This window comes from Molothrus aeneus, chromosome 26 (genome assembly GCF_037042795.1).
Source record: "Molothrus aeneus isolate 106 chromosome 26, BPBGC_Maene_1.0, whole genome shotgun sequence".
NCBI lineage: Eukaryota > Metazoa > Chordata > Aves > Passeriformes > Icteridae > Molothrus > Molothrus aeneus.
Genome location: NC_089671.1, coordinates 5,209,868 through 5,235,339, shown reverse-complemented (window position 1 = coordinate 5,235,339; position 25,472 = coordinate 5,209,868). Strand labels below are relative to the sequence as shown.

The following is a 25,472-nucleotide window of genomic DNA, read 5'->3' as shown; positions in this document are numbered from 1 at the left end:
GATGGAAATTCTATGTGATCACAAAGATACATCTTTCAGACGGCTGTGGCTTGCTAGAGTCATGTGAAAGATGAGTAGTTTACATGAGTAGTTCCTCGGTCACTGTATTCCAAAGGTGGTTTTTCACATTAGAGATGAACAGGAAAGGCATCTAAAACTGCACTTCAGCTGCATACTGATGGCAGGCTGTCATTTTCTGTACTTTTATTTCTTGTAGAAGATGATGCTTCCAAGAATGGACTTGGTTATATGTTAACTGAGGTTTACCTGAACTTTAAATCATACCTTTCTTCTCTGTGCAGGGGGTTAGCTTCAAACCATTCATGCTTCTCCACAATTACAATGTTGCCTAAGTTTTTTTTTAGGCTTAACAGTTGCCATATAATGACCCATGTTTTCTTTTAACCTTTATAGCCTAATCAGCAGAATGTATTTTGAATAATGAGTGGGTTTGGATGGATCATACTGAGTGCTCATCCATGATGTATGATACAGCATTCCTTTGCCTATGGTCCTTAAAATCTGAACTTGGGGTTAGGGAAGCTGAAAAGCTGCAGTTGTATAATGGATTTGTATAGGATTTTTGTAAAAGGCTTTTGGTTTGTTTATAACAAAAAAGATCTTGTGAATCGAACTTCCAAAGATTCTGGAAATCTTTTTGTCATCTGCTAAAATATCATGTAATCCATCTCAGTTGCTAAAGCATTGCAAAACTTCCCTTGGGAGAGGCAAGCTGTAATTATAAATGTGGCTAGAATGGAATAGTTTTCCAGCTGTTTGGAAATGAATCTTACTTAACAACAAACGACAGCTCTTGAACATTTAGTCTTACTTATTTATACTAAATTTCATGGAGTTTTTAATTACAATTTTCCTAGATCTTTCTGGAAGTAAAAAGTAATTTGTGTTCTTCTGAGCGTTTTCTTGAAAGGCAGAGCACTTGCAAGAGAATCAATAATGCTGTCATTCATTAAAAGCAGCACAGCAACAGAATTTGAAGGTAAAGAGGGATAGAAGCCTTGGAGATGAGTTCAGGAAGCTGAACAAAGCACAGTTTACTTTGAAGAAGGGGTGGAGGAGCAATCTTCTGAACAAGTCATGTATTACTGGTAATAGCTAATAAAATCAGAGCAATAAGGTTAATACTACTTTATACCTGCTTAAATTGTGCAGAAGTTTGTTATGTCTGGTTTAATAAAAATAACTTTTTGCTTTTTAACAAGGAAATTGGAGAGCCTTGAGCCAGTGTTAGTTGGGGGATTTCTATAGCAGAAAATGTGATGCTGGTTGGTCTGAGTGATGTATTTTGACAAATGCTCCTGATATTGATACCACAAATTGAACTCCACTGGTGTTAAATACAGAGCTCATTTTGTTGGAGAAAATCTATTGGTACTTTATCTTCTGTAACCTTGCCTAGAGCAAATCTAATTGATATGAGGCTTACAATATCAATGGCTTTTCCGTAATGCCGGTAACAGCAGCAGAGTGAGCTGACTGAGGAAATGCTGCAAAGGGGCAAATTTCCATCTCTGAATGGATGTGGTCACTGTGCCAGTGGGGTTTTTCACTATTTGGGAACTGGGAAGGCTGCTTTATGTTCCCATTTCCATCTCTGATCTACTCCTTAATCTGTGGTGGGTCACTCTGCTCCTTCTGTGTGTGCATTGCAGGCTTTCAGGACTGACCACTCTCTATGAACGCTGTTCAGCAAGTTGTCTCTCAGCAAAGGCATCCTTTCCCCAGAAGGATTATCTGCTAATGAAACCACAGTCACTGCAGCTTTAAAAAAAAAAAAAAAAAAAGGTGCCTGAGATAAGCTTTTGCATTCCTGGCGTAGCCAGCCCTCCTGCTGCACCTCCAGGCCTGACAGATGCTGTCTGATCACAGGGCTGCTCCTGCCTAGAGAGGATTCACCTTTCTACTTAAAGCCCTCAGTGAACACAGGGTAGTAGGCTTTCATTTCAAGCTCAGTCATGTTATGATCTTTTGAGAGAGGGGGAGTAGTAGGGGTGCTTCTGTGGCAAGCCTGGAAGGAAACATTCATTAACCAAACTGGTGTCAATGATCAGAATTTCTGAAAATGTGCATTTCTCTGCAAGACCAAGTCTCCTGTCACAGGATCTGACCTCTGGGAACAAGGGTGATACATTTGACTTCTTAAACTACATTATTCGCAGTGTAATGACATAAATTTGGCAGTTTTATTTCCTTTCACAGAAAAGTACATGTCAGCTTGTATTTCTAGAGAAAATAAATAACCCAAGTTCTGTGTTGGCTTTTGACTGCTGTATCTTGAAAGTCTAAAAATCAAGTTAGATCATGGCACAAGCCAGTACCATGATTGAGAATGAAAAGTAATAGCATAATGGCATTTGTTTCATTAATACTCCCAGTCTGCTTTGTTGACTTTCCCTTTTGTGTGGCTGTGCATAATGCAGTCTGCTAGGAAGATTGCTTTAGAAAGGTCATGAGTTACTGCTTTTGACCTTGTTTGCAGGGTGTATGTAAATAAATTTTAGAAGACCAGGAGGAAATAAGTTGCTTTTAATCATCGCATTTGCCTTTGGCTGCTGGATCTAGATTGCTTAATCACAGTGTAGTAAATTTTGTCCTTTGCATTTATCAATCTTTAAAGTTGCGCTAAATGGCCGTTTCAAAGAGAGAAAAAGTAAGCATTACCTCTCTAGGTGAATTAGTGCATGTGACGCAGAGGCTTTCAGAGAAGATTAAGTAGGCAGAACGCTCAGCTGGAGCTCTGTGTTTGGGTTTTTTAGTTGTTAGCAGAAATCATCCTGCTCATAACCTTTATCCGGCTGAACTGGAAACCTCCAGCGTGTTTTGGTTGTGTTGTCCTTGTTTTTCCTGCTGGGCTGAAGGATGTCCTTGCTTTCTCCAGGAGCTGAAGATGAACCAGAGCGTTTTGATGGTCTCTCTCTCTTATACTGGTATGCTGAACCATTCAGTTCTGAGGGCATTGCTCTAGTCTGTAATTGGGCAAAGTACAGGAAAGATCATTTAAAAGCTGATCATTTTCAGCTTCTTTTCATCAACAGCCAGAGTTTATAATTTAGATTTTTGTGTGTCAAGTGATATGTGTTTTGTCAGTAAAGTGTATTATTCTCCCGTTGATAAACATAGGTAAATGTTTTGTTTGTGCACATAAATGACTTATAATTTCTCAGGAATGGAGATCAGATGAATATCTGGATCTGTGTGTTCTGATAAGTACTAAAAGAAATAAAACCCAAAGTTGTTGAACTTCTTTGTGTATGCTGCTAAAAAGTAATAGAAGCAGGTTCATTTTAATTGCCTTTACTGGAGCATCTAGACAAAATGTTGCACACTTAGTCTGTTAGCATTCCAGGACTTCAGCTAGAGTGTTGAGTTTAGTATTTTTTAGTGTAAGAAGGTTACAGTGTAAATTTTGGTGAGTTTTACTTGTTTATTTCATGTCTTGCCTCACATCTTCTCTGTGTGCTAAAACCTTCCTTACAGATACTTTTGCCTGACCTCAAAAAATGAGTAGTGACAACTGATTATTTAATTTGCATATTTTTCTGCAAAAAAAATTGAATTATTTTTTGTTACTACTGCCAACTGGTTTAAAAGTATATTTCCTTATTTATACTGTTGAGCATGTTTCTAAAGCTCTGGGGAAAATATTCTAATATTTCACAAATATTGAAATTGATGACATAAAAAAAATGTTGGATGGGTACTGAACCCAAGTACCCAAGTCATTTTACAGTGAAATTGTTAAAGCTCTGTTTATTTTGTTAGAACTATGACAAGTAGCTTGACTTGAAGATCGGTGTTATATGGGGGAAAAAAACCCTAACCCTGAAAGTCGACTAGATGTGATATGCTAAACAAATTTGGGGCATTTGAAAATCTTTGGTTTTGCCTTTATGTGATCAAGTAATTTTAAACTGCATGTGTTGGAGGGATTTAGTTTTTAGAGCATAAACAGACCTGAGTACCTTGTAAAAGTTGTCTGTCCACAGTGTCATTATTTCTCATTGTAGGTGGCAGCATCACAATTCCAGTGTTTCAGAGATACCTTACTCCTCTCCACTGACTAATAATAACAATTAGTTGTGTGTTCTCTGTGTCTTCTTTGTCAGAATCCATTTTAGTTCCGTTAGGATCTCTCTTTGGAAAGCATTGCCAGTTACTTCTGAAAATGTAGATTCTTTCCTATTGATTGTCCTATTCTTAGATTTGATCATATTTCATTATTGTTTTATATGGTAGTATATAAAGAGGTTCTACAATTTCTGGCAAACTCTAAACTTCAGACTTAAAGTCTGAGATTTGATCTTTTCAGACTTTGCGAAAGTAAAACCTCTGTGTCGGTTTGTGTGAGGTTGAAGTAACTTCTGTTCTTGCTTTTTAATTTTTACCAAAAAACTGCTGTATGAAAACTGCTGAGAGGGAATGGTAAAGCAAAACCAACAGCAGTAAGCAGCAAAAGGCAAGAGAAGAAGAAAAAAAAAAAGAATAATTGCCTATTTTAAAGATCAGTGTGCCTTGTTTAAGATTTCAGAGCAGGACAAAGCATGACTGGGATGCTGTCCTTCAGCCTCAAAACCAATTTGTGGAATAATTGCAGTGACAGTACTGGGTAGTAATGCAAAATACTCTGTTCTTGTCATGGAGTAGGAGGTTGTCCAAAGGGTATTCTTAAATAAATATTGGGCTTGGGGATTTGTTCTTCCTTTCAGGCTGTGATTAAGTAAAAGCAATTTGGTTCACTTTTAGCCTTACAAAGGGTACCTTATGCTCTGACATATCATGGCATGGTCATGTGCAGTCCTGTCAAACACACACCAAATCCACCGGGTTTTGTTATTTCTTTTTAGCCTGTGAAACAAATCCTTCAAGAAATACTACAGTGAAAATTACACAGTGCTTTAAGAATAGGTTTACTTTTTGTTTTTAAAGGTTATTAGAATTATTAGGTCTCTTCTTGTGGCCAGCCTTTCTAAAGCAAAGGCTAATTTTGCAAATACTTGGAAATATGAGATTTTGGGAAATTGTTGCTTTTCAGAGCTAGTGTTTATCATTTGATAAACAAATCTCATCCAGTTTTCTTTTCCAAAACCAAAAGAACTGCAGATGTTCTTTAGAAGCTGAATCTCTTGGCTTGTGCTAGAATTTAAGAACATTTGAACTTTCTGGATTTCTCTCTTCCTTCTGGCACAGCACCTTTTAATGATGTACTCTGGCTTTTGCAGATGTACCCAGTTTCAGGCATAGAGTTCAGGCTGTGTGCTGGATTAGGTTGGAAGGATTTGGGTCACTGTGTCCTCCACTTTGATCTTCTTTCCCACCCTGCTAATGAATTCTTGTTTTTACATTTCACTAGGACCCTCTAGAAAATACAACTCTATCTAATGTAGAGCAATATGTAGGTCAAAGCAGAAAAACCTCAGTAGTGCTTCTGCTCTTTTCTAGAAGAGATCTGCTGAGTCTTCTTCAAAAATATTGCAGTGAAAGGACAGAGGAGATATAATACAACTAACTTTTTTTTTTTTTACCTGTAATTGATCTACATGAAAATAAAACCTGGTAAAGGGTAATCTGGATTTATTTCCATTCTTAATACTCTGCATTCTCAGAGCAGTGTGCTGGTCATGAGTCTGATGAAATTGTAAATTTAAGTTTCAAAACTCTTAATTTTACTTTGTATTCTTTTTTAAGTCTGTTGCATGATCAACTGCCTTCAAAATATTTCTCTGCCTTTATACAATTCCAAGTGCCATCCTGGTGTTTCCCCTTGGAGTGGGAAGGTACACAGAGGATCAGGCAAAAGAGTTTGGAAAGAAACCTTTTTTACAATAGAGACAGAAATCAATGTTGAGTGAAGAAATAAGTAGATTTGGGAAAATATTATGTCCATAAATATAAAAAATTATATTTTAGATATCTTAGGAAATAATTTTGTGCATTGGCTTAGCTGTGCTTTTGTTCAAATATTCATTACCTAATGAAAACTGATTTTAAGGAATGTTTTTCTTGCCTAAATGTTAAGATGGACCAGCTTGTGGACTTTTGTTTATATTTAATCACAATGCCTTTATTACACAGAGTGGGATTCACAGTTCAGCCTGGGATTCACAGTTCAGCTGTGGGGGAAAAGGAAGTAAATTCTGTATATTTATTGTACCTTTTCATCTGATATTTGTGATGAACAGATTGATTTTTGGCTGGGGAGATGGTGGCTCATAGATATCAAACAATATGAAGTTGTCAGTGGAGAAAGTTGGTTTGGGTTTGTATTTGAGTTGAAAACACAGTCACTGTAATTTCTTCTTTGTTAACATAGCTCTACCTACATTTCTGTAATTTGATTTTATTTTGCTCCTTAGGACCATTATGGGCCCTCATGGAATAAATCGAGCTGTTCACCGCATCTCTTTCTCTGATTGCCAGAATGGATTAGGTAACTAAGATTGCACATTCTGTTACTCTGAGTAAATCAAACCTAAAAACACCTTTGCCAGCTCATACCTGGCATCAGGAAAGTTTATTTCGCTTTCATGGATTTGACTGCAAATACATTTGCCACAATAGAATAACCAATTCTAACCACAGGTGGAATAACCAATTTTTCACTTTTATCTTTTTGTTTGTTGTTCAGGAGTTAAAATTATTGGAGGTTATCGGGCACAAACAGCAGAAGATTATGGGATTTTCATAAAGAGAATTCTACCTGGGGGCGTGGCTGCTACAGATAGTAAGTAATTTTAACTTTTTTGGCTACATACACACTGCATATAAAAAGCTGTCAAAAGAAGTCTGTTTTACTTTATGGGTAAGGATATTTAAAATAATATGGTTTGGTCAGGATCTATGAGGTGTTAGCTTACTTTAAGATAAATAAATGAAACTTGGAACCTTTATGGAAAAAGATTTTAATACACTCAGGTCTTGAATATGTGTTCAAATCTAGATATGGCTGGTGAAGGCAACTGGCAATCTTTCTGGCAGTTGGCACCTCTGTTGAGTGAGTGTTGAGATGCTGAATCACTTTTAATGTATAAGGTATAAGAGTGAGGTTTCCTGTATAAACCTAGTATTTTTAATAAGTTCTGATAATTTTTATTACTATTTTTTTAATGTTGGTGTGCTGGTGGCTAAAGTCTGTGTGGAGAGAAGAAATTACTCTCAGTAGAGTGCAATAATTAAGCTACAGACTTCCATCCTAGTTCTCTGTATGGGTTTTTTTTTGAGATTCTAGCTTGTCTTGTGCAAAATGATCATTTGAAATAATCTGCATCAACTTCCTAAACTTGAGATTTTCAGGAGGTTAAAGGTAGAATTGGTTCTAAAATATCTTTTAACTGACTTTATTGATGTCTAAAATATTAATATATCCACACATGGTAACTTACAATAATGTTAAGAGCAAGAGTCAAATAAAATTAGTTCCACAACTGTAAACTATAAATTCTAGTCTCAAAAGGATTTTTGCTGTGTGTAAGTAGTAAAAATAGCTAAATGACAGTTATTTTTGCTGGCTATTCTGTTGTTAGTAAGATTGATTTATAGGTTCTAGTCTTATTTCAATTATCTGCCTTACTTAGGATCAGGTGCCAAGGGTCATAAAGTTGTTTAATGCATTAAGTCACATAAAATTGAAAGGAAAGTCCTGGGTTAATACCTGGTTTAATACAATACCTTCACCATTTTCTTGTTGATTCATCAATCACTGTTGGTTTCATTTCAAGGCCGTTTGCTCACTGGGGACCTAATTCTGGATGTCAATGGAGAAAACCTGGTTGGAGTAACAAATGAAAGGTATGTTTGTGCTGATTCCCAAATGTTTATTACAGCTTGGAATATGTTATACATGGATTATTTTGGACACTATCAGTGACTGATTGAAAGAGCACAGCTCCCCTGAGATCCTTGGAGTTCAACTCACAAGTAATTAATCCTATAGATCTAATGCAGCAAAACTGTTGTAGAAAAGTGAAGGATTTTATATGCTTCTGTACCAGCAGAATCAGCTGGTTTCTTAATGACACAGATTACAGCATGTGTGTGAAAACAGCTGTAGAAGCTGTTAATACAACTACCTGCTGCTTCAGTCCTGATGAATGTAAATGGTGGCAGCAATCATGTAATGGCACAATGAAGGGGGGAGAAGGAGCTGTAGGTGTTTGCTGTGGCTGGATCTGTAGAGATCAGTGCAGCTTTCAGTGCTGGAGATGGAGATTGAAAATGCAAAGGAAGTTGCCGTTTGTATTGCTGGGGGATATTCTGAGCCAGGAACACCTGAGCAGTAGCTTTTGTTGGCGTGGGCTGTTAATCCTGAAGGAGGCTCAGGAAGGCAGCAGGGTGGCCCAAGGAGGGATGGGGACAGAAGGGAAGGGAAAGAGAGGTCAGTCCCAGTTTATTGCTGTCAGCAGATGCACCACAGCCTGTCTTCTGCTCTGTTCCTTGGTGCTCACTTTAAGTTTTGCTGCTGCCAAACTCTTTTCTCTGTATCTGACCATGAAAATTATTAACTACCTTAGCAATTTGTCCATTTTCCATCTTCTAGCACTGCTCACTTCTTGCCAGCACCCTAGTATATTTATTTGGCCTTCTTCTGCCCCCTTCTAGGGCTGTTGACATCTTGAGAACAGCCTCCGCCTCTAATCACATGTCTCTGCTCGTTGCTAGAGATGAAGAAGCAAAGTAAGAGAAAAATTGTTTTAACCTCAAAACTAATAAAAGTCCAGTGCTGTATCTCAGGGTGGGTGGGTGAGCTTGCATGAATTTTTGTTTCAGATTCGTTTTAATTGCAGAATTCCACCACACGTCACGTTTTACTGCATGGTATTTGATACCAGTTCATTCTGAGATCACTTTCATCAATCACTTCAAGTAGCAAGCTCAGGCCAACTTCAGTTTAAAGAGGAGGATTGTAATGTTATATTTACACCTAATACCATTAAAAATTATCTGCTGTGATAGTTTTTGAAATACTCCTCACATTTTAAAATAATGAAAAGTGAGGACTCTGTTAGAGCTACCAAAGAACCAGATTTAAACTTGTCTTGCCTTCTGACAAAAGGCAGATTCAGTTGTTTTTTTCCCCTCAGAAGTTTGCTTTTCAATTTCTAATGAGCTTTGAATAGTTCAGGCAAGTAGGTTAAACTATTCACTGAAGCAGGTAGTTTAAAGTATAGTCATTTTAAGGACATTTATGTTAAATACTGCTCTAACCTGACGGATGAAAGTTTAACATATAAACCAATGTTGGCAGAGAATCATCAGCAATGTGACAAACCAGGTCTGTATCCCCTTTTGACTTAAATCTCAGGAGAAAACAGCTGTTATGTAATTATTTTTGATAATCATTGCAAGAGTATCTGCTGTTATTTGCCTTTCCTGGGATGTTCCACTTCCAGAGTAATCTCCCCATAAAGGATTTTTCTCTAAATTCCTTTAGCCTTTTGTCCAAGTTAAGCTTCCTCTTTCTGTTCCTTGAATTCAACATCTAAATCACTCTGTAGCCTCTGATCTCTCCTTTTTTTCAGACTGCCTAGATATATGCGAGGTCCACTCTTAATCTACTTTTATCTAAAGCATACTGGCCTAGTTCCTGTAAACTCCTTGAATAATTAAAATCCATCAGTCCTTTAACCACTCTGGGGGGGAAGTGCAGTGGCCTGGGCAGAATTTTCCACTCCATGCAGTCCCTTACCAGCCACCTTATGACTTTACATTCTATGCTTAAACATTATTTGATTTACATTCAACTGTGTTTATGTGTGTACCCTGGGGTCAACATTAGCACAATAAATGTTGTTCTTTTTTAAAAAAGAATACACCCAGCATATTTGAACAACCTTCAGAAGTCAAACTGGAATTACCTGGGAATTACCCTCCTTGCAATCAGTTAATTTCTTTTCTCTCTGACTAATTCTGTATATTAATTTGGTGATGTTTCTGGCTTACATCACTCTAGATTATTTTTATCTTTTAAATCAGTTATCACTGAGGTAATCACACCTCAGATTAGAAACTTTTTTTTCTTAAATTAGGCTGGCTTCAATATCAGATTAATCAGGTATTTTTGTATTTTCTTCAATGCCTGTCATGCAAGATGTATGTCTTTGCCTGTCTGTTACAATGGGAATGGTGTCTGCAAGGAATTTCTGCTTTTGGCTTTTAGTAGTTAATAAATAGTAAAATAAAGTAGTTAAATAATGTCTTCTGTCCTCTTGTTTTTAAGGAGCCATATCTTTGTCAGTCGTTTCTGGGTTCTTGTTCAGTGTAATTGAACGAAAAGCATTCTTTAAAAACAAGAGTATGCTATAGGTGTATAATCTGATTCCCTCTAATATAAAGAAATTGTTCTGGAGCTCGGTAGTACCACTGTCTTATTATCTGTAGTTGATTGTATTGCAAGTTTTTCAAGTTTTGTAATTCAGGGTAAAGAGAGGTAAAAATAAAGCTTTTGTACCAATAGTCCATTTTGTCCATAATCTGGTTTTTTCCCATCTTTATCATGCATTATGTTTTGGGGGTTTTTTTGCCTTTTCTGGCCGTTTGACAGGGCTTTCCTCTTTCAGTGGAGGTTGAGCTTCCTTCTCTGAGGAGGAGCAGCTGTTCAGTACAAGCAGTGCAGGTTTCACAGGATCCATTCAAACTGACAAAGAAAATCTTTTTATTGGCACAGGAAAGAATTTCATGACCTAATGGATAAGTATGGCTCTCACAGTGACACAACCTCTGCAAGAACTTCTCCAACACATCATTTAGCTGGTGAGAGATCACTTCCCAGCCTGAAACAATCCTGGGGGACAAAAATCAGCTTTGGGTGGAGTAGAAACTTGTACTTAAAAAATTCCTTAAAAAATTCCTTTATTTAGAAGGTGTATTGGAGGAAGTGGCTGTAAGTCAAACAAAACACACATGTACCTTGAGGAACTTGTGTGTCAGTTTCCCTAGCTTTTTAAATAAATATACTGGTATCTACTTTAAATTTTAACTAATTATTTATATGAAAAGTTTTTTTGTATTTGTAGCTAAAATGTGCCACAAAATGCTAATAGAAATTTGATCCAGAGCCCTATAAATTCTAATCTTTCTCGAACTGCTGCCTAATTGAGATGCCTTTATATAGCATGGGGGATTAGTTTGTTTTGTATTTTGCACCCAATTTGAAAAAAATCATCACTTGTTATGTTTTAAAAAATTATTCCTGGAACTCTGGGTGGCTCTCAGTTCTTTACTGTACAGGCATTTTTTTTGTCTGATTGCTTAGTTTGTCTTTTTTCTAATATGAAAATAGTCCTACTGAATTTCCTTACATGAGTTAAAATTTTGTGCTTTTTCCCATATGTGATTTTTATTCATTTATTTATTTTTATTTCTTTTATTGAAGCAAAATCTAGAGACAGCCTTTCTTCTGGGTCATCCTCAAGGTCACAGAGTCCTCAGTTGCAGTTGAAGGATAACATCAGCAGCAGCAGAAATAATTCTGTCCCACCACCATCCCCAAAGCTTCCAAAGTAATCTCCAAAACTGACTGAGCCTCTCTTGGGGGAGCTGCAGGAAATGCTGTTACTTGGCTGGTCAGGAAAATTTGGGTTGAGCACTAAGTGTTAAAGTTTGGTTTTATTTTTTAACTTCTAGTCCTGTAGCTCATAATACCATCGACATTGCAGACTAATAAGTTTTCTTTCTATTTATTTATTGTTCATGTGGCAGAAGAAGATTAATCAGGTTAATTTTTTTGTGTCTTCTAATGAATTAATGTTCCTGATTTATACTATATCCCATAAGCCTTGGGATATAGTATATATTTCTACTCTATATAGTAGACAGGAGTTTTTAGCCTTGTAAAATAAAGTATAAATTCTTTTTGTAATTGTCAGAAGTGCCTGAGGTTGCTGATTTTGTTGTAAATAGTGTAATATTTGAACACTGAGATTAAATGTATAATATTTCTATTTGTTACTGTAATACATATTTGTAAAACCTGTAAGATAAAATAAGCTACTGCTTCAGTCTTTATTATCTAGTTCTCTGAAGTAATTCTGTTTTTCTTTCTCTTTTTGTCTCTAGTGACAGTGCTTTTCAGATTATCTCTGTTTGCAAAGGAACAAACCTAGGTTTGAATATTGTGGGAGGAATTAACAGAAATGAAGGGCCTTTGGTATATATTCAAGAAATTATCCCTGGTGGTGATTGCCATAAGGTAAAGGCCTTTTTTCCCTTCCTTCCCCTTCAGACACCTGTATTTTTTGCCTTAATTGCTTTGGTATGCTACATCTGAAGTTATACTTTAAATACAAAATGTGTTTATGTTCCTCCTTGCCCTCTCTTTTAACAGAATTATCTCACTGCAGTGTGACAGAGTTACATGGTAATGAAAATTTATTCATAAGTTCATTTGAGGTAAATGAGGATCTTATTCCTCAGTTTATGTGTGAGAAGGTACAAAAGCAACTTCTATAAGAAGATTGCATGATGCAAAGTAATGCAGGAAGGATGGGACAGAGCTACAGATTGCACCTCTTTATTTTCTTGGACATTCAAAAAATCATATCTCCCTGAGACTTAATTTAGATGGATCCTTGCAGTTGGAAATCATTGTGTAGGCAAATTAGAAAAAAATATTCTGAAAGTGCAGACTAATAAAATGTATGAATTGGTGTTGGTTACTGTTTTAATTTGTGACAAATGCAATGTGTAAATCAGGGGGATTTGTCAGTGTAAAAAGTAAATAAATATTGTAATATCCTGGTTCAGGGACACAGAACTGTTTATCCAAGTGTCTCCTCTGGCATCCTGAGTAATTATGGTTATTTGGAAGTGTAGATAACCAGCTTTGCCTCTGGCCCAGCAAGAGAGGATGAGCTCAGTTCATGGCAGTGGGTTTTGTCCCCAGGCAGTTTATAACTATTTGTTACTGGATTTCTGTAGACTAAGTTTAATCCTAAAATGCAAGCTGGAAGATACAAATGCAATATTTCTCAAAGACCTCTTTCAGTAGGTAAATGGTAATCATTTATCTTTTATTTTCTCCTATTTTGTTGTGTTTTCTAAAATGTTTTTCTCACTGTGAACATATAATTTAAAGCCCATCACACATAATCAATAGACTGAGGCTAAGACATCAATTTCCATTAGGCTCTAATCTTAGCAATAATAGAGGTGATTTCCCAGTACTGGTTGTCCTGTTTGGGAAGGTGAAACAGGAAGCATATTTTAAATGTCTGCCACATGAGGGCACCGTTGGATATCTTAGAGCATGCTAGATGAAAGCAAAATGAAAGATCTACAGCTTTATTCTTTAACCAAAACTAAAACACTAAGTGACAAAAAAAGGTAGTAAAGTACTGGCATAGGTGTGAAACAACACAGCTAAAATTATGGTATGTGTGTGTTAAGCAGGTAAAATTATACTGGTTTTGAAAAGGTATTTTATTTATTTCCTATGTATTATCTTCTGTACACGTTTTTTTTTCACATAGAGTAATTTTGTGTTTGATTTCTTAGAAGCTGAAGAGTAGAGACATGTTCTGTGTTACATGATGTGTATTACATTAGACAAATGTCATAACTCTGTAACCATAGGTGAATTACATGAATTTCCAGTTGAATTGTTGAGAGCTCTCTGTAAAAAAAGAGTCTCTGGGACAGAAATGTGAAATGTTCTTGTGCTGGTAGAGAGTTTGCAATTAATTCAACACAATGCAATTAATGTCAGCACAATGCTGACAATATTATTTCTGTCATGGTTTTGACTGGTGAGTACTAATAGACCAATCTGGTTTTCTCATTAACATGGCCGGTGAGTGTCTGAAGAGTTCCATATATTGCCATGAACATTTGCTTTTGAAATACAAATTAATCCAGCTCAGAGCTGAATTAATTAGTAAAGAAGCTTCCTAAAGTCACATGGGTCAGTGCTGGAAAAATCTGTTGTTTGTTTCCATGGTTTTTTGTTTTTTTTTTTTTTACAGAAATGTTTAGCTGGGTCCAAAGTTCTTCTTTTTGCAATTTCTGAGGTCTATTTTCTTTGAGTTTTTATAATGACTGCTTTCATGGTAAGGGATGATTGTTTAATCTGTTTATTTCTGGAGGATTGTCAAGCACAGGCAGAATGCAGAGCTGTTCTTGATATTTTTTGTCCTAATAGAACCAGGGGAATTTGTCCAAGTGCTGTGACTATACAGTTCTTTCTGTAGTGTTAGCAACTAATATCAAGTTTGTGGGTTTGGTTTTATATTTGTTATTTTAGGATGGACGATTGAAACCTGGGGATCAGCTTGTGTCCATCAACAAAGAGTCCATGATTGGAGTCTCCTATGAAGAGGCAAAAAGTATAATCAACAAAACAAAGATGAGGTATCTGCTACTGTCAAACAGCCAATCATCCAAAATGGTTTAATAGATCATATTTATGGTCAGATTAATGTGAAATGGGGTTTTGTGTGCTTAGAAGAAATGAAGAATACTGATTTTTTTAAATACTCAGTTGTAATATTATTTCATAGAAAAGATTCAAGTGCACCTTTTAGACCTGAAAAATTATGATACTTTAATGTTTTTTTAAAAATTACAGTATTTGTCTTTGTAATGATGGGTAACAAAACATCCTTTTAGAAAAATAATTAAATAAACCCACACACGGTGTTTGGAAATGTGTAATTTTTGCAGAAGTATAATCTTATGAATAATATAAGTATACAATATGTTGAAACTTTTAAAATTTTAATTCTAGGTTTGAAAATTTTTGGGAGATAGCTTTTATTAGACAGAAAAACATACACAGTTTTCCACAGAATCTGCAGCATCCTTTAACATCTTCTGTAGCACATGGAGAGCAACAGGCTGCAACACTTGGTCCTCTTCCCTCTCCTACTGGGAGGCTGGTTTCACCATTCCCTCCAGATGCTGTGAGTGTACTTCTTAATCCTCTTACAACAAACTGAGCAAATGGTTGTTTTTCTCCTAATTGTAATTGAGGTTCTATTTTATTAAGAAAATGACTGTCTGTTTTCCTGCACAATATTGTCTTTGGACTATCAACACTTTTGGAAAAACCTTGTTGTATAACAGGAGAGTAAACCACACTGATGAGAGGAATTAGTTGACTTGAGGTAAGAAAACAAATTAAATAAGCATTAAGTGTGTTCTTAGATACTAAGTTCTCCTTCACTGTTTCTCTGACGTTTTGGAATTAGATACAAATAGTTATGTATTTCAGAGACAAAACACTCCCTGCTTACTACATATGTGTGAGTACAGTACAATCTCACACTTGCTCTGTGACAATGAGATTTTTGCTTAAAAAAAGTCCTAGAAGTATGGGGTTTTCCCCCATTCTCTTGGCTAAGCAGCAATTGTTTTAATTTATACAGCTCACCATTAGTGTAAAGAAGTAATGTTGACCATGAGAACAAAGATTTTAAAACTAATATTTCAATTTTTGATGGCAGATTTTCAGTTTATCATATTTTTAAAGATAAATAAAGTATTGCCTTAGAAGACGGAAGAATAAAATGTTCTCAAATACGAAGTCAAAACAGATATATAAAACATTATATACAAATCTTATATTTGTACTTAAAATTCTTGCCCATTTTTCTTTCCTATTAGGGATATAAACTGGGTTGCCTGGAGAGACTGTGCCGTCTTAATCTGTGAAGGTTTTCAAAAGCCAAGGTTTTGATGAGGCCCCAATCTGATTTTTTCCAATGCTGCTCGATACCAGCATCACCCCTTCCATGCCTTTCTTTTTCTCCTAGGCTTGTTTTGATCTCCCCAGCCCTTTTTTCTTCCCCCAGTCCTTCTTCCTGCCCCTTTTTTCATGAACCTGTATTTCTGGTTTGACTTGTGATCTGCTTTAGAGATGGTATTTCATGACTTTTCATTTCCTCTTGTAGATGGAAACTGGAGTCAAGATGGGAGAGCAATCTCCAATTACTGCTCTAGACAGCAATCCTGCTGATGTGTCTGCCACGGGTAAGTGCTGATTTAATTCCCTGCCACCCTTTTCCTTGCTCATTCAATAACAGTCAAACAGAACATAGTGCATAGTGAGACTCAATAGTCTTTAAAAAAAAGGGAATATTGCACTGTTTTTATACTCCTAAATAAAGCACTGAGATCAATGGATTTTTAGTAGCTTCTGTCAAATATAACTTACATTGTCTCTAACAAACAGCTGAAACCAAACAAAAATGAGTGATCACAACATTTGCTATACAGCAGTCATGATAATAGACTCAGTAGAAACCTGATAATGAAGACTCACATATAGATCAAGATTAGGTTGCCATAGAAACTGTGCTTTCTTGATTTGATGAAATTCTGGGCATGTATGCTGCTTGCATGGCTTTTTTGCTTAAATCAGGGCAGCGTACTGAAAGGATAGAATTAACATGCAGCCCTCTTAACAGCTTTTCTATTAGTAACAAATACAATATATCATGTATATTTGTGTTTTAGAGTCATGACATTGTTACAAGGACAAGAGTTACTTTGATCACATCTTGAAATATTTTGAAAACAACATTTAAGGAAAAACAGGGTTTTTGAAACATGGTCAGAACCAAATCTGAGTTGAACAATTGTAATTCCTGTGGGAAACAAGTATGTTGTATTTAGAAACAGTGTGACACAATAATGGGAGTCCCCGTTGGCACACTGATAGAACTGACTCTGTTCAGTATTTCTCTGTGCAGACCTGAATATTCTTTTTCTTCAGGCAGTAGCAATTAAGCTGAATTTCTCAATTTCATGTCTAATGTACTGAGGAGAGGAAGAATAAATACACAGGATCTGATTCATTCCAGATATCTCTCCACTGATATTATTTAAATTATACCTGCATTTATTATACCCCATATTAGATATTCAAGTTTAAAATGAACCAGTTCCCATATTGCAAATCTGACCAGTTGGTTCCCTTCCTTGAAGGGTGAGCTGACCAAATGTAGGCTGTTGAAACTGGCAAAGTTTTAGTATTGAATACACCTGGAGATTAATGATCACAGTTTTTACATATTGGCTATGACAAACACTGAATCAAAGGAACAAGGCAAAAGTCTTATTTTTTAATATATTCAGTATATAAGACTCTTGGTTAATATAATTCAGTACACAGGAGCTTATTATTTTGAAGATACCAGGAAGGGCACAGTCTCTGAACACATCTGAAGAATGTAGGGAGGGAGTAGAGCAGAAAGCACAAATACTTGCAGCTCTAGTCATGTTTCATTTTCTTCTTATTTAACAGCAAATCTTTAGAAAAACCTGCCACTTCTTTCATGCTGCCCTTTTTCAAGGATAAACTTTCAAAGATAACCTTGAAAAATTAAAGCATCTCTTAGATGAGATACTCTTGTTTTTAACACTTTATAAAAAAATCAGCATAGTTTTGAGAATTTTTTGCCCAAACTCACACACAAGGCTTTTTCATTCTGAGCTGAAGGGAAATTGAGCCAATTCCACCAAGGTTCTAGCTCACTGCCTTCAGACTTTAATATAGCATGTGAGAGGTGTTAATGTCAGAGATTTTTCAAGATATTTTGGTTTATGCTTTTGGCATGTAAAGAGAATGTAAATTACTTTGATCTTGGAAACAGATATGCTGTGAAACTAAAAAAATTAAAAAAAAAAAAAAGAATTCTCTGCAATTCCTTCTGTTCCTTTGGAGAGAATCTCAAACTGCAAGATCCTTCACTTGTCAAACACTGGTTTGATTTCAGTACCTTTTTAATTCACTAATGAAATTATGAATTAAGACCTACATTATATTTATAAATAAGGAATGCAAACAATGATTTTTTTTTTATTTGCATACATCTAAAATCCAAGATGATAGCTCAAAAAACCCATTTAAACTTGTGTTTCTGAGTATAAGGGTAGAAAGGGGCTGATGAGTGATGGCCTGATGGACAGGAGTTCTTAGAAAAGAACCTTCCCAGGAAAAAATTCTGAGCAGCCTGTGGAGTTCAGCCTAAGCTCCCTCCCATGTTTGGGAGCAGGTCATTCCCTCTCTTCCCCAGTGTTTTCTAGATCACTCCATGTGCCAGTTGTCAGTTACACTAAGGGTGTGTCTTGGAGGTCTCTCTTGGAATTCACAAATGTGTTTCCCTTTCTGTTTCCTGAGTATCTGTCTATCTCTGAGAGAAAATACCACAAGGAGAAGCCATATGCTTGATGGATCACTCAAAGCTATTCCTGGTTATTTTCTGTTAATTTCCTACTTGTCACTTTTTTATGCAAAAAAAATAGTGAAAGTGATTGATAGCCATAATTTTTGTTGATTACAATTATGTCCTTTAAAAAAAGAAGCCAGTCTAAGGATTAACATGTATTTTTGGCAGGTGGGTATTTAGCTGGCATCCACTTGATGAGCAGAGCTTCAGAACAAATTTTTTCAAAGCAATAGTTACCACTATTAATAATTACTTTAATATTAATATTACTTTATTTTTTAATATTACTTTATTTTTTTTTATCTCTTAGTTATTGCCCCCAGCCAGAATGATGATTATGAGCCCCAAGGAAAGAACTTGAGTATTCATCTCAAAACAGAAAAGCTGGAGAGGGTAAATACTTAAAAATCTTGATTTCTCCTTCTTCCCCCTTCATGATGCAGGTAAAACATCTGGACAGTATTTCTAGGCTGAAAGACTTTAAAGTATAAATGACACACAATTTTCTATTTGGTGATTCTTTCATGTTGCAGGCCAATATTTCAGTTTATGTATTGGGCAAATTACTGTTTTTGTTAATCTAATTACTGATTAACTCTTCTGGGAATCAGAACTTCCCTCAGGATTTTTAAAGCAGTTATTAAGGACAAAGGGGTTTGCTTTTTACACTCATCTATATTCAAGGTTAAATAATATCTGAACATCTCTCAATTAGAAGGAAAAGTCACTGAGTGGCTCTGGAATAAAAGTGTTGTCAGTGAGAGTGTACCAGGATACAAAGGCTCTTTGAAGTGTAGGTCTTTAATTACTCCCCCATGTCCCTGCAGTCATTATCCTTAGTCCTTTCTTTTTTCACTCCAAAATAAGTTTTTCCTTCCAGGCACTGAATTATCTTGGGATTCAGCTCACAGATGAACAGCAGCAAGCCCTAAGGCAGCAACTTCATAAAGATTCTAAAGGAACAGTGACTTTTGGAGGTATTAATTTGTTAATTACCACAGAAAATAATGAAAAGTAGGAATACAAAAATTATAGATAATAACCATTAATATATTTCTTGTCAGTATTGGGCTGCTGCTCCAAATAAAATAATAATTTGAGGCAAGAACCTTATTTTGCTGTAAAAAATAAGCTTGAAGTTTACTTGAAACTAAGTAATGGGAATGCAAATCACAAATTTATTTTCTTAAGAGCAGCCTTGGGAAAGTTTTATTTTGTGCTCAGAAAATCTTGAATTTTTTGTTCTGACAATAGGGAACTGTAATTTTTCCAGAAATTATTTGGGAGAGTTTTGATGGTTAAAGAAGCTTCTTGAAGCAAGTAAACAGATGGATCACTTAATTTCAGTATGTGGGAAGCAAGAATATTTTAACTATTGCATATAGAAACAGGTTTGCAGGGAGACCATCACAATTCTTCCAGCTAAACCTAATTCTGATGAGAATGAGTTGCTTCTTGTGGTTGTAACAATTTTGGTTGATGACACGCACAATTTAAAAATATTTTTCAGAAACTGTGAGACATGATGGTTCTGATGCTAAAACTGATAGAAATTTCCCTTTCCCTAAAGTCTATGAAAAACACTAGTGTGTGAAAAATAGTATTTTGTACTTAAACATCCAAAAACATCTTCAGCAAGAAAAATACTGGATGTTCTATCAGATTTTATGTCGTGTAAACTGACCTTTGTATTTCCACATTTCTGTCACAGTGTAGCAGAATTTTTAAGTCCAAAATGTATGGGTAATCCAAGTCATGTTGATTGTGCATTAGAGACTGTTTATATTTAAAACTTTCAACTTGGTCAACATCAATTTTACCAAGCCTCCATCAGGGGTATAAAGGGTCTGAAAAGGAAACCATGAGCTCTGAGCTAGCAGGAAATTTTTCCTTTTTCTTCTCTCCTCTGGTAAGGTCAATTGATTGGAAGGGCAGGTGTGTATACCTGGTGTGCAGACTTATTTCATTTTTCACAGACACCTGCCAAATGCAGAACCTCTCAGGTACCTTGAAGGTGAACTTCACACCACCTTTGTTTTCTTTTCTCCTTCACAATTTGTTTTGAGGATACTTAATTCCAATGTGTTTGGGCATTTTTATTCTTATCAGCTTTACCAGAACTTTCTCTTTGGAGATATCGCTCTGATTTTCTTTTTTTCCTTTAGAAAACTGCATTTATCAGAGTGGCTGTTCGTGGTGATATTGGCAGTTGTGTTGCACCAATGATCTGTTACTAAACTGAATTTCCAGGCTGCAACAACAAAATCTGAACTGTTTTTTTCCTAGATTTCATTGAAGTTTCAAGGAATCTGTTGTCTGTGCAATCAAATGAAGCTGATGACGGCCACAAATCTGAAACCTTTGGGATGGGTGAAGTTGCCAGCTTACAGGACTCACAGGTAAAATATGTGCCTGGTCAGTGTTTTAACAGTTGGGAGGAGATTATGGGAGAGTTTATTGGATGTAAAATAACTCCAAATCTTGGGCAGATGTTTAAAACAGCTTTGCAGCATGGGGTTCTTTAAGATAACCTAGTTTCTGTGAAGCTTTTTTAAAGCAGCCTGATTTGTAGAAAGCAATTAATTTAATTAAATTGTGGTTTGTTGTAAGTCTGGACAACATTGATTTACTGAGGTTTCTTAATAGAATTTGGATTGCTACAACCTGTGTGAGTGAGAAACAATTACTGGGCCCAGTGATTTGAACTACTGCTACAGTGAAAATCATTTTATTTTAGAGGTGACTTTAAAAAAGAGTATTTTAATATATGAACACTAAAATATAATGCCTTATTATTTAAAATATGGAAATAGTGATATATTCTTGATACTTTAAAAAACACTTTATTAATCCATTTTAAAAGGAAAAGAAATTGTTCATTTGGAAGCTAAGTTGTTTAAAATTTTATTAAACATTTTTAGCATTTTCAGATCTATAAATCATCCTAAAATTAATATTTTCTTCTCATTTTATTTACAAGAACTTTTAATATAAGATGTTAAAGATTATGGAAGACATAGTTAGCAATCCATTCCAACCTTATATATTTGTGTACACACAGTTTGTAACCTGTGATTCCTTGGAGGATGATGTGGAAAAACTTAAGAAAGAAAGAAATGAAGCTTTAAAAGAAATTAGCAAATTAAAGGTAACACTTATTTTTTTTATTTGCTTTAAATTATTCAAGAGACTAGGGTTTTTTTTGAGTGTATATAGGAATTTATTGGTTATTTGAATTTCATGTGCAGTTTTTCATAGATAAATAAAATGGCAGTGCAAACAGTCCTAATCAAGTTTGAAGATTGCTTACAATATATTTGTGGAGACAGTGTATTTTAGCCATTATACTGAATGCTAACACATTTTTTAATCTGGTCTATAGAGAAATGAGACTAAGCAGACATTTCACAGAAGTGAATTTATAGAAATGACTGATTTGCATGGCAATTTTATTTAAAAATGATGCTAGTAACTGCAGAGTCCGAGTGTGTGCTGATACTTCTGAAAGGAATTTGGAGGATAAATTAATCTGTATGCAAAATTAATACATATTTTCCCAGACATTACAAAATTCCCATGTCCTAAAGCAATAAATATTATTTCTTAATACCCCAGGTTGCTACCACATTCCCATGGTCCTGAATTTCTTTTTTAACAAACCATAAGATAAGAAGTTCTGTGTTCAGCATACATAACTCTGGTTCTTCAACAGGAGTACTGAGGTTGGGACAAAGACAATTTTAAAAATTGACCATTGGTCCAAAAAATTTCTTGCTGTAAATTACAGAAACATTGGGTTGAAATGGCCAGAGGTCAGTTCTCTGTTCTATGCACAATGATTCTCCTTCTGAGAGCTTTGTACTGAAATGAAAGAACCCCATTTACATTGAACACCGTGAATACTGAGCAGGTGTCCCTAAATTGCTGATGTGGAAAACTGACAATCATCAATCTATAATAAACTGCCTTATTTCTTACACTCTTTTGCACACATCCCAGAAATGTTCAGTAAATAATTCTAAAATACTCAAGAAACTTAAACATCAATGAACTCACAGAAAAGTTATCTTTTAGAGATGCTTTTATCACAGGTTTTATAAAAGTTGTTGATAAAAGTTAAGTATTGTTATCTGTAGTTTTGAAAGAGCTAATTGCTTTAGGATCAAAACTCCTTCTCTTTCAAACTTATTTATCATTTTTTTTTTAATAGGAAGAATTGTCTGAATCTGTGAACTTACAGAAGCAGTTAGCAGAGCAGCTTCAAGTAGTCAAGCAAGTATGTTGAAGTCTCTAAAAATTATAATCGTAAAAATTTTTAATTTTTTTTGTGGAAGGGAGATAGGAGCACTTTTTTCTCTTAGTGCTCATGTAGACTATACTTTCACACTGATTTCAACACAAAGGTGGTTCTTGTGTTACTACAGAGCTTTCGATTAAAAGTGGAGAATTAATTCTTCACTTTTTAGAGCAGTAATCGATTTCTCTGCCATTGAATTGAGATAGGAATCCTGAGACCAGCTGGATCAATGAAGTGGGATAATTATGTAGTAGAACCTTTCTAGTCTTAAGTGTTCTTGAAGAGATTTTGCTGCTCTTAGGCAACAGTTGCCTAATTTACAGTCCTAACATTAACTATTTTATATGTCAACCAGTCTTAAGTGTGAAAAAATTACTAGGAAAAAATAGTCAGGGTTTTCTGAGGAAAGTCTTTCTTCCTCAGCCTCCAAATCTATCTACAATTATGAGCCAATAAATCAGAGTATTTGGCTTCCTTGTGTCTCTTAAAGGAAATTCCCAATTAAATGTAAGTCTCATGTCATTTATAGCCTGGATTCAAACCCAAGGAAATTTCCTGTTCCCTCTTCCTCCTGAACACCCTGTCAGCTTTTCCTTCTAATGAGCTGGCTGCTTTCCTTCCCTCCTGCACTGCTGCACGTGTTCTTTGTGGGTTTCTCATGTCACATGTCATGTAAAAATGCAAGATAAAGTTTGAAAATCCCCTCTATTAAGATTAGTTTTATATCTTGCTCCTAAGATTCATTGAACACCTTCATTATTACCTATATTCCTTGAATATAGGAGAGCTTCCTTGGAAGCATTTTCCATTAGTATTGTGTTGTTTCCTTCTCTACACTGTGGGAAATAAATTGGGTTATCCATTGGATATAATTTACTTGGAAGATTGTTCCAGTAATGCACTTGAATTCCCATTCTCTAATGGGTTGACTGTGTTGTTCTAGACCAGAACACTTGTTCAGTGTTATTAGTCCAGACTAAAGCTGGTACAGAGTACAATCCCCAGTACAAACCTGCTTTTCCTGGGAAGGCAGCCTTGGACAGGGCGGGTTTAAGATGTTTTAAGTGGCAGCAGTGCTCATTTGCCACCACTCGAGGTCCTCCCACTTTTATTTTTCTCAGGTACTGTCCTGTGGTGGTGAGATTCAATTTTGCCCTGCAAACCTCTCAGGGATAAATACTGATTTTGTTGAAGGCATGGAAAGGGTTCCATGTAGTGAAGTGAAAGAGAAATACTAAATTATATATAATTATAGCATTGTATGATCTATTTTAAGAGATAAAAGTGGGCTTTTAATGGACATTTTCTCCTGTTTATATTTGGTGCATGTTCAAGTGTTTTATATATATTATTATATATATATTTCTGTTGTTTAAAAACAATATTGGCACTGAGATTCATAGTGATAAGTTTTTTAAAAATAGGCTACTTATAGTACAAGTTGCCATTTAACTTATGATGTGCATTCCTGCTTGAGCTGGTTAGTGAAAGGAGTTAATAAGTACATTATTGAACCCTAATGGCCTGATTAAAAGTAACAAACAACCAAAATAAACAAAAAACCCAGTTTAAGGCTGTGCTTAAGGTCTTCTGACTTTAGCATAATTTAAACATTTTTTAAATGACTGCTTTCCTGAAAAAACAACATTTTAAATGAGGATTTAGGTTACCAATCGTATACTGAGGTATATTTTGTGGTATTTCTCTTTTCTACTAATTGTTAATTGCAGAGATTACAGATTAATTAAGACGGGGTACAAATATTCTGGTTAATGAACATGCTTTGTTAGTACCAATTCATTAAACAGTGCTTGACTCAGTAATGAACAGCATGAATAAACTCTTAAAATTAGAAATGCTGCTAAACTTGCTGTGAGGTAGTAATTATTTTCTAATATTGGTATGAGACAATTAAAATCCATTAATTGATCTATTTTTGCTTTAAAGTTGTGATATAGCACTATATCTTTGGGGCTTCCTTGAAATCATATGTAAGCTGAAATTGGCTCAAAACACAGAAAGGCATTTCTGAGTACCTGAAGTCTTGCCAAGAGCACGAATGTGAAATCTGTAATGATGTCTTCTGTCTTCCTGGAGGAGTTGGGCTGGATCCTGTGCTGCCTGAGAGTCCTGGGTATTTCAGCCTGAATGATCCCTTCTGTACTACAGCTTTTTCTGGGCAGTTTCTGTCACCTGGAGCACTCAGCTAAACATAGGAAATGGGAGAGGTTATGAAGATAAGACACTGTTTGTGGTATCCCAAACTCCTGAACTTGGTTCATAGTGCTGAGATTTGCAACTCTGTGGTTGTTTTCTCTGAGGGGAAAATAGGGGCTTTGAATGACTGCTATTTTGGAAGCAGTATCTAATCTATTTCACCCTGTCTGAAAGAAGTGTTTGGTTTATTTCATTAGGTTTTTTTATTTTAATACATAGTAAAGATATTCAAACTTCTTGTAAAGGATGATTTCAATATACAATTTTTGTAGAATTAATCAACAAGCACAATTGATTTGTAACTACAATTTTCACATAGATTAAAAGAATATCTTAGTTTAGGTGTTTGTGGTGGCTGGAATAAAACTTGGATAAAACCTTCTTAAGCATGAATTTATCCAAGGAAGAAATAGAACCTGGCTTAGGAAGAAACCTGTACCTTGAAATTGCTTTTTTAAGGATTCAGCTTCTCTCCTCCAGCTGTTAGTTCCTTATTGGTTGTAGTGGCTTCTTACCAGATCAGGACAATGGGTCCCATGAGGTGTTTATATAAATGAAATATTGGCAGCTGCAGATCCCCTACCTGTTGTGTCTTAGAATCCTAGATTGGTTTGGGTTGGAAAGGACCTTAAAGCTCATCTCATTCCACCCCCCTGCCATGGAGAGGAGCTCCCTCCACTATCCCAGCTTGCTCCAAGCCCTGTCCAGCCTGGCCTTGGACACTTTTTCATACATTGGCCCACAGTGCCAATTCCAGTAACTGGAGAATGGAAAAA

The 25,472-nt window shown here is 35.6% G+C and overlaps 1 protein-coding gene across 1 annotated transcript in view; it reads left to right on the top strand.

Moving 5' to 3' along the window:
- The first annotated feature begins 2,880 nt into the window (after nt 1-2,880).
- The window catches only part of STXBP4 (syntaxin binding protein 4), a 61,803-nt gene continuing 39,211 nt past the window's right edge, over nt 2,881-25,472 (top strand). Inside the window, exons 1-16 of the mRNA XM_066565979.1 lie at nt 2,881-2,948; nt 6,375-6,448; nt 6,647-6,742; nt 7,737-7,806; nt 8,617-8,691; nt 10,682-10,767; nt 11,390-11,516; nt 12,073-12,205; nt 14,255-14,361; nt 14,738-14,912; nt 15,903-15,981; nt 18,493-18,575; nt 19,063-19,159; nt 20,469-20,581; nt 21,244-21,330; nt 22,393-22,458. Coding sequence (XP_066422076.1) covers nt 2,881-2,948; nt 6,375-6,448; nt 6,647-6,742; nt 7,737-7,806; nt 8,617-8,691; nt 10,682-10,767; nt 11,390-11,516; nt 12,073-12,205; nt 14,255-14,361; nt 14,738-14,912; nt 15,903-15,981; nt 18,493-18,575; nt 19,063-19,159; nt 20,469-20,581; nt 21,244-21,330; nt 22,393-22,458 — 1,536 coding nt within the window. The remainder of the gene's footprint in view (nt 2,949-6,374; nt 6,449-6,646; nt 6,743-7,736; nt 7,807-8,616; nt 8,692-10,681; nt 10,768-11,389; nt 11,517-12,072; nt 12,206-14,254; nt 14,362-14,737; nt 14,913-15,902; nt 15,982-18,492; nt 18,576-19,062; nt 19,160-20,468; nt 20,582-21,243; nt 21,331-22,392; nt 22,459-25,472) is intronic.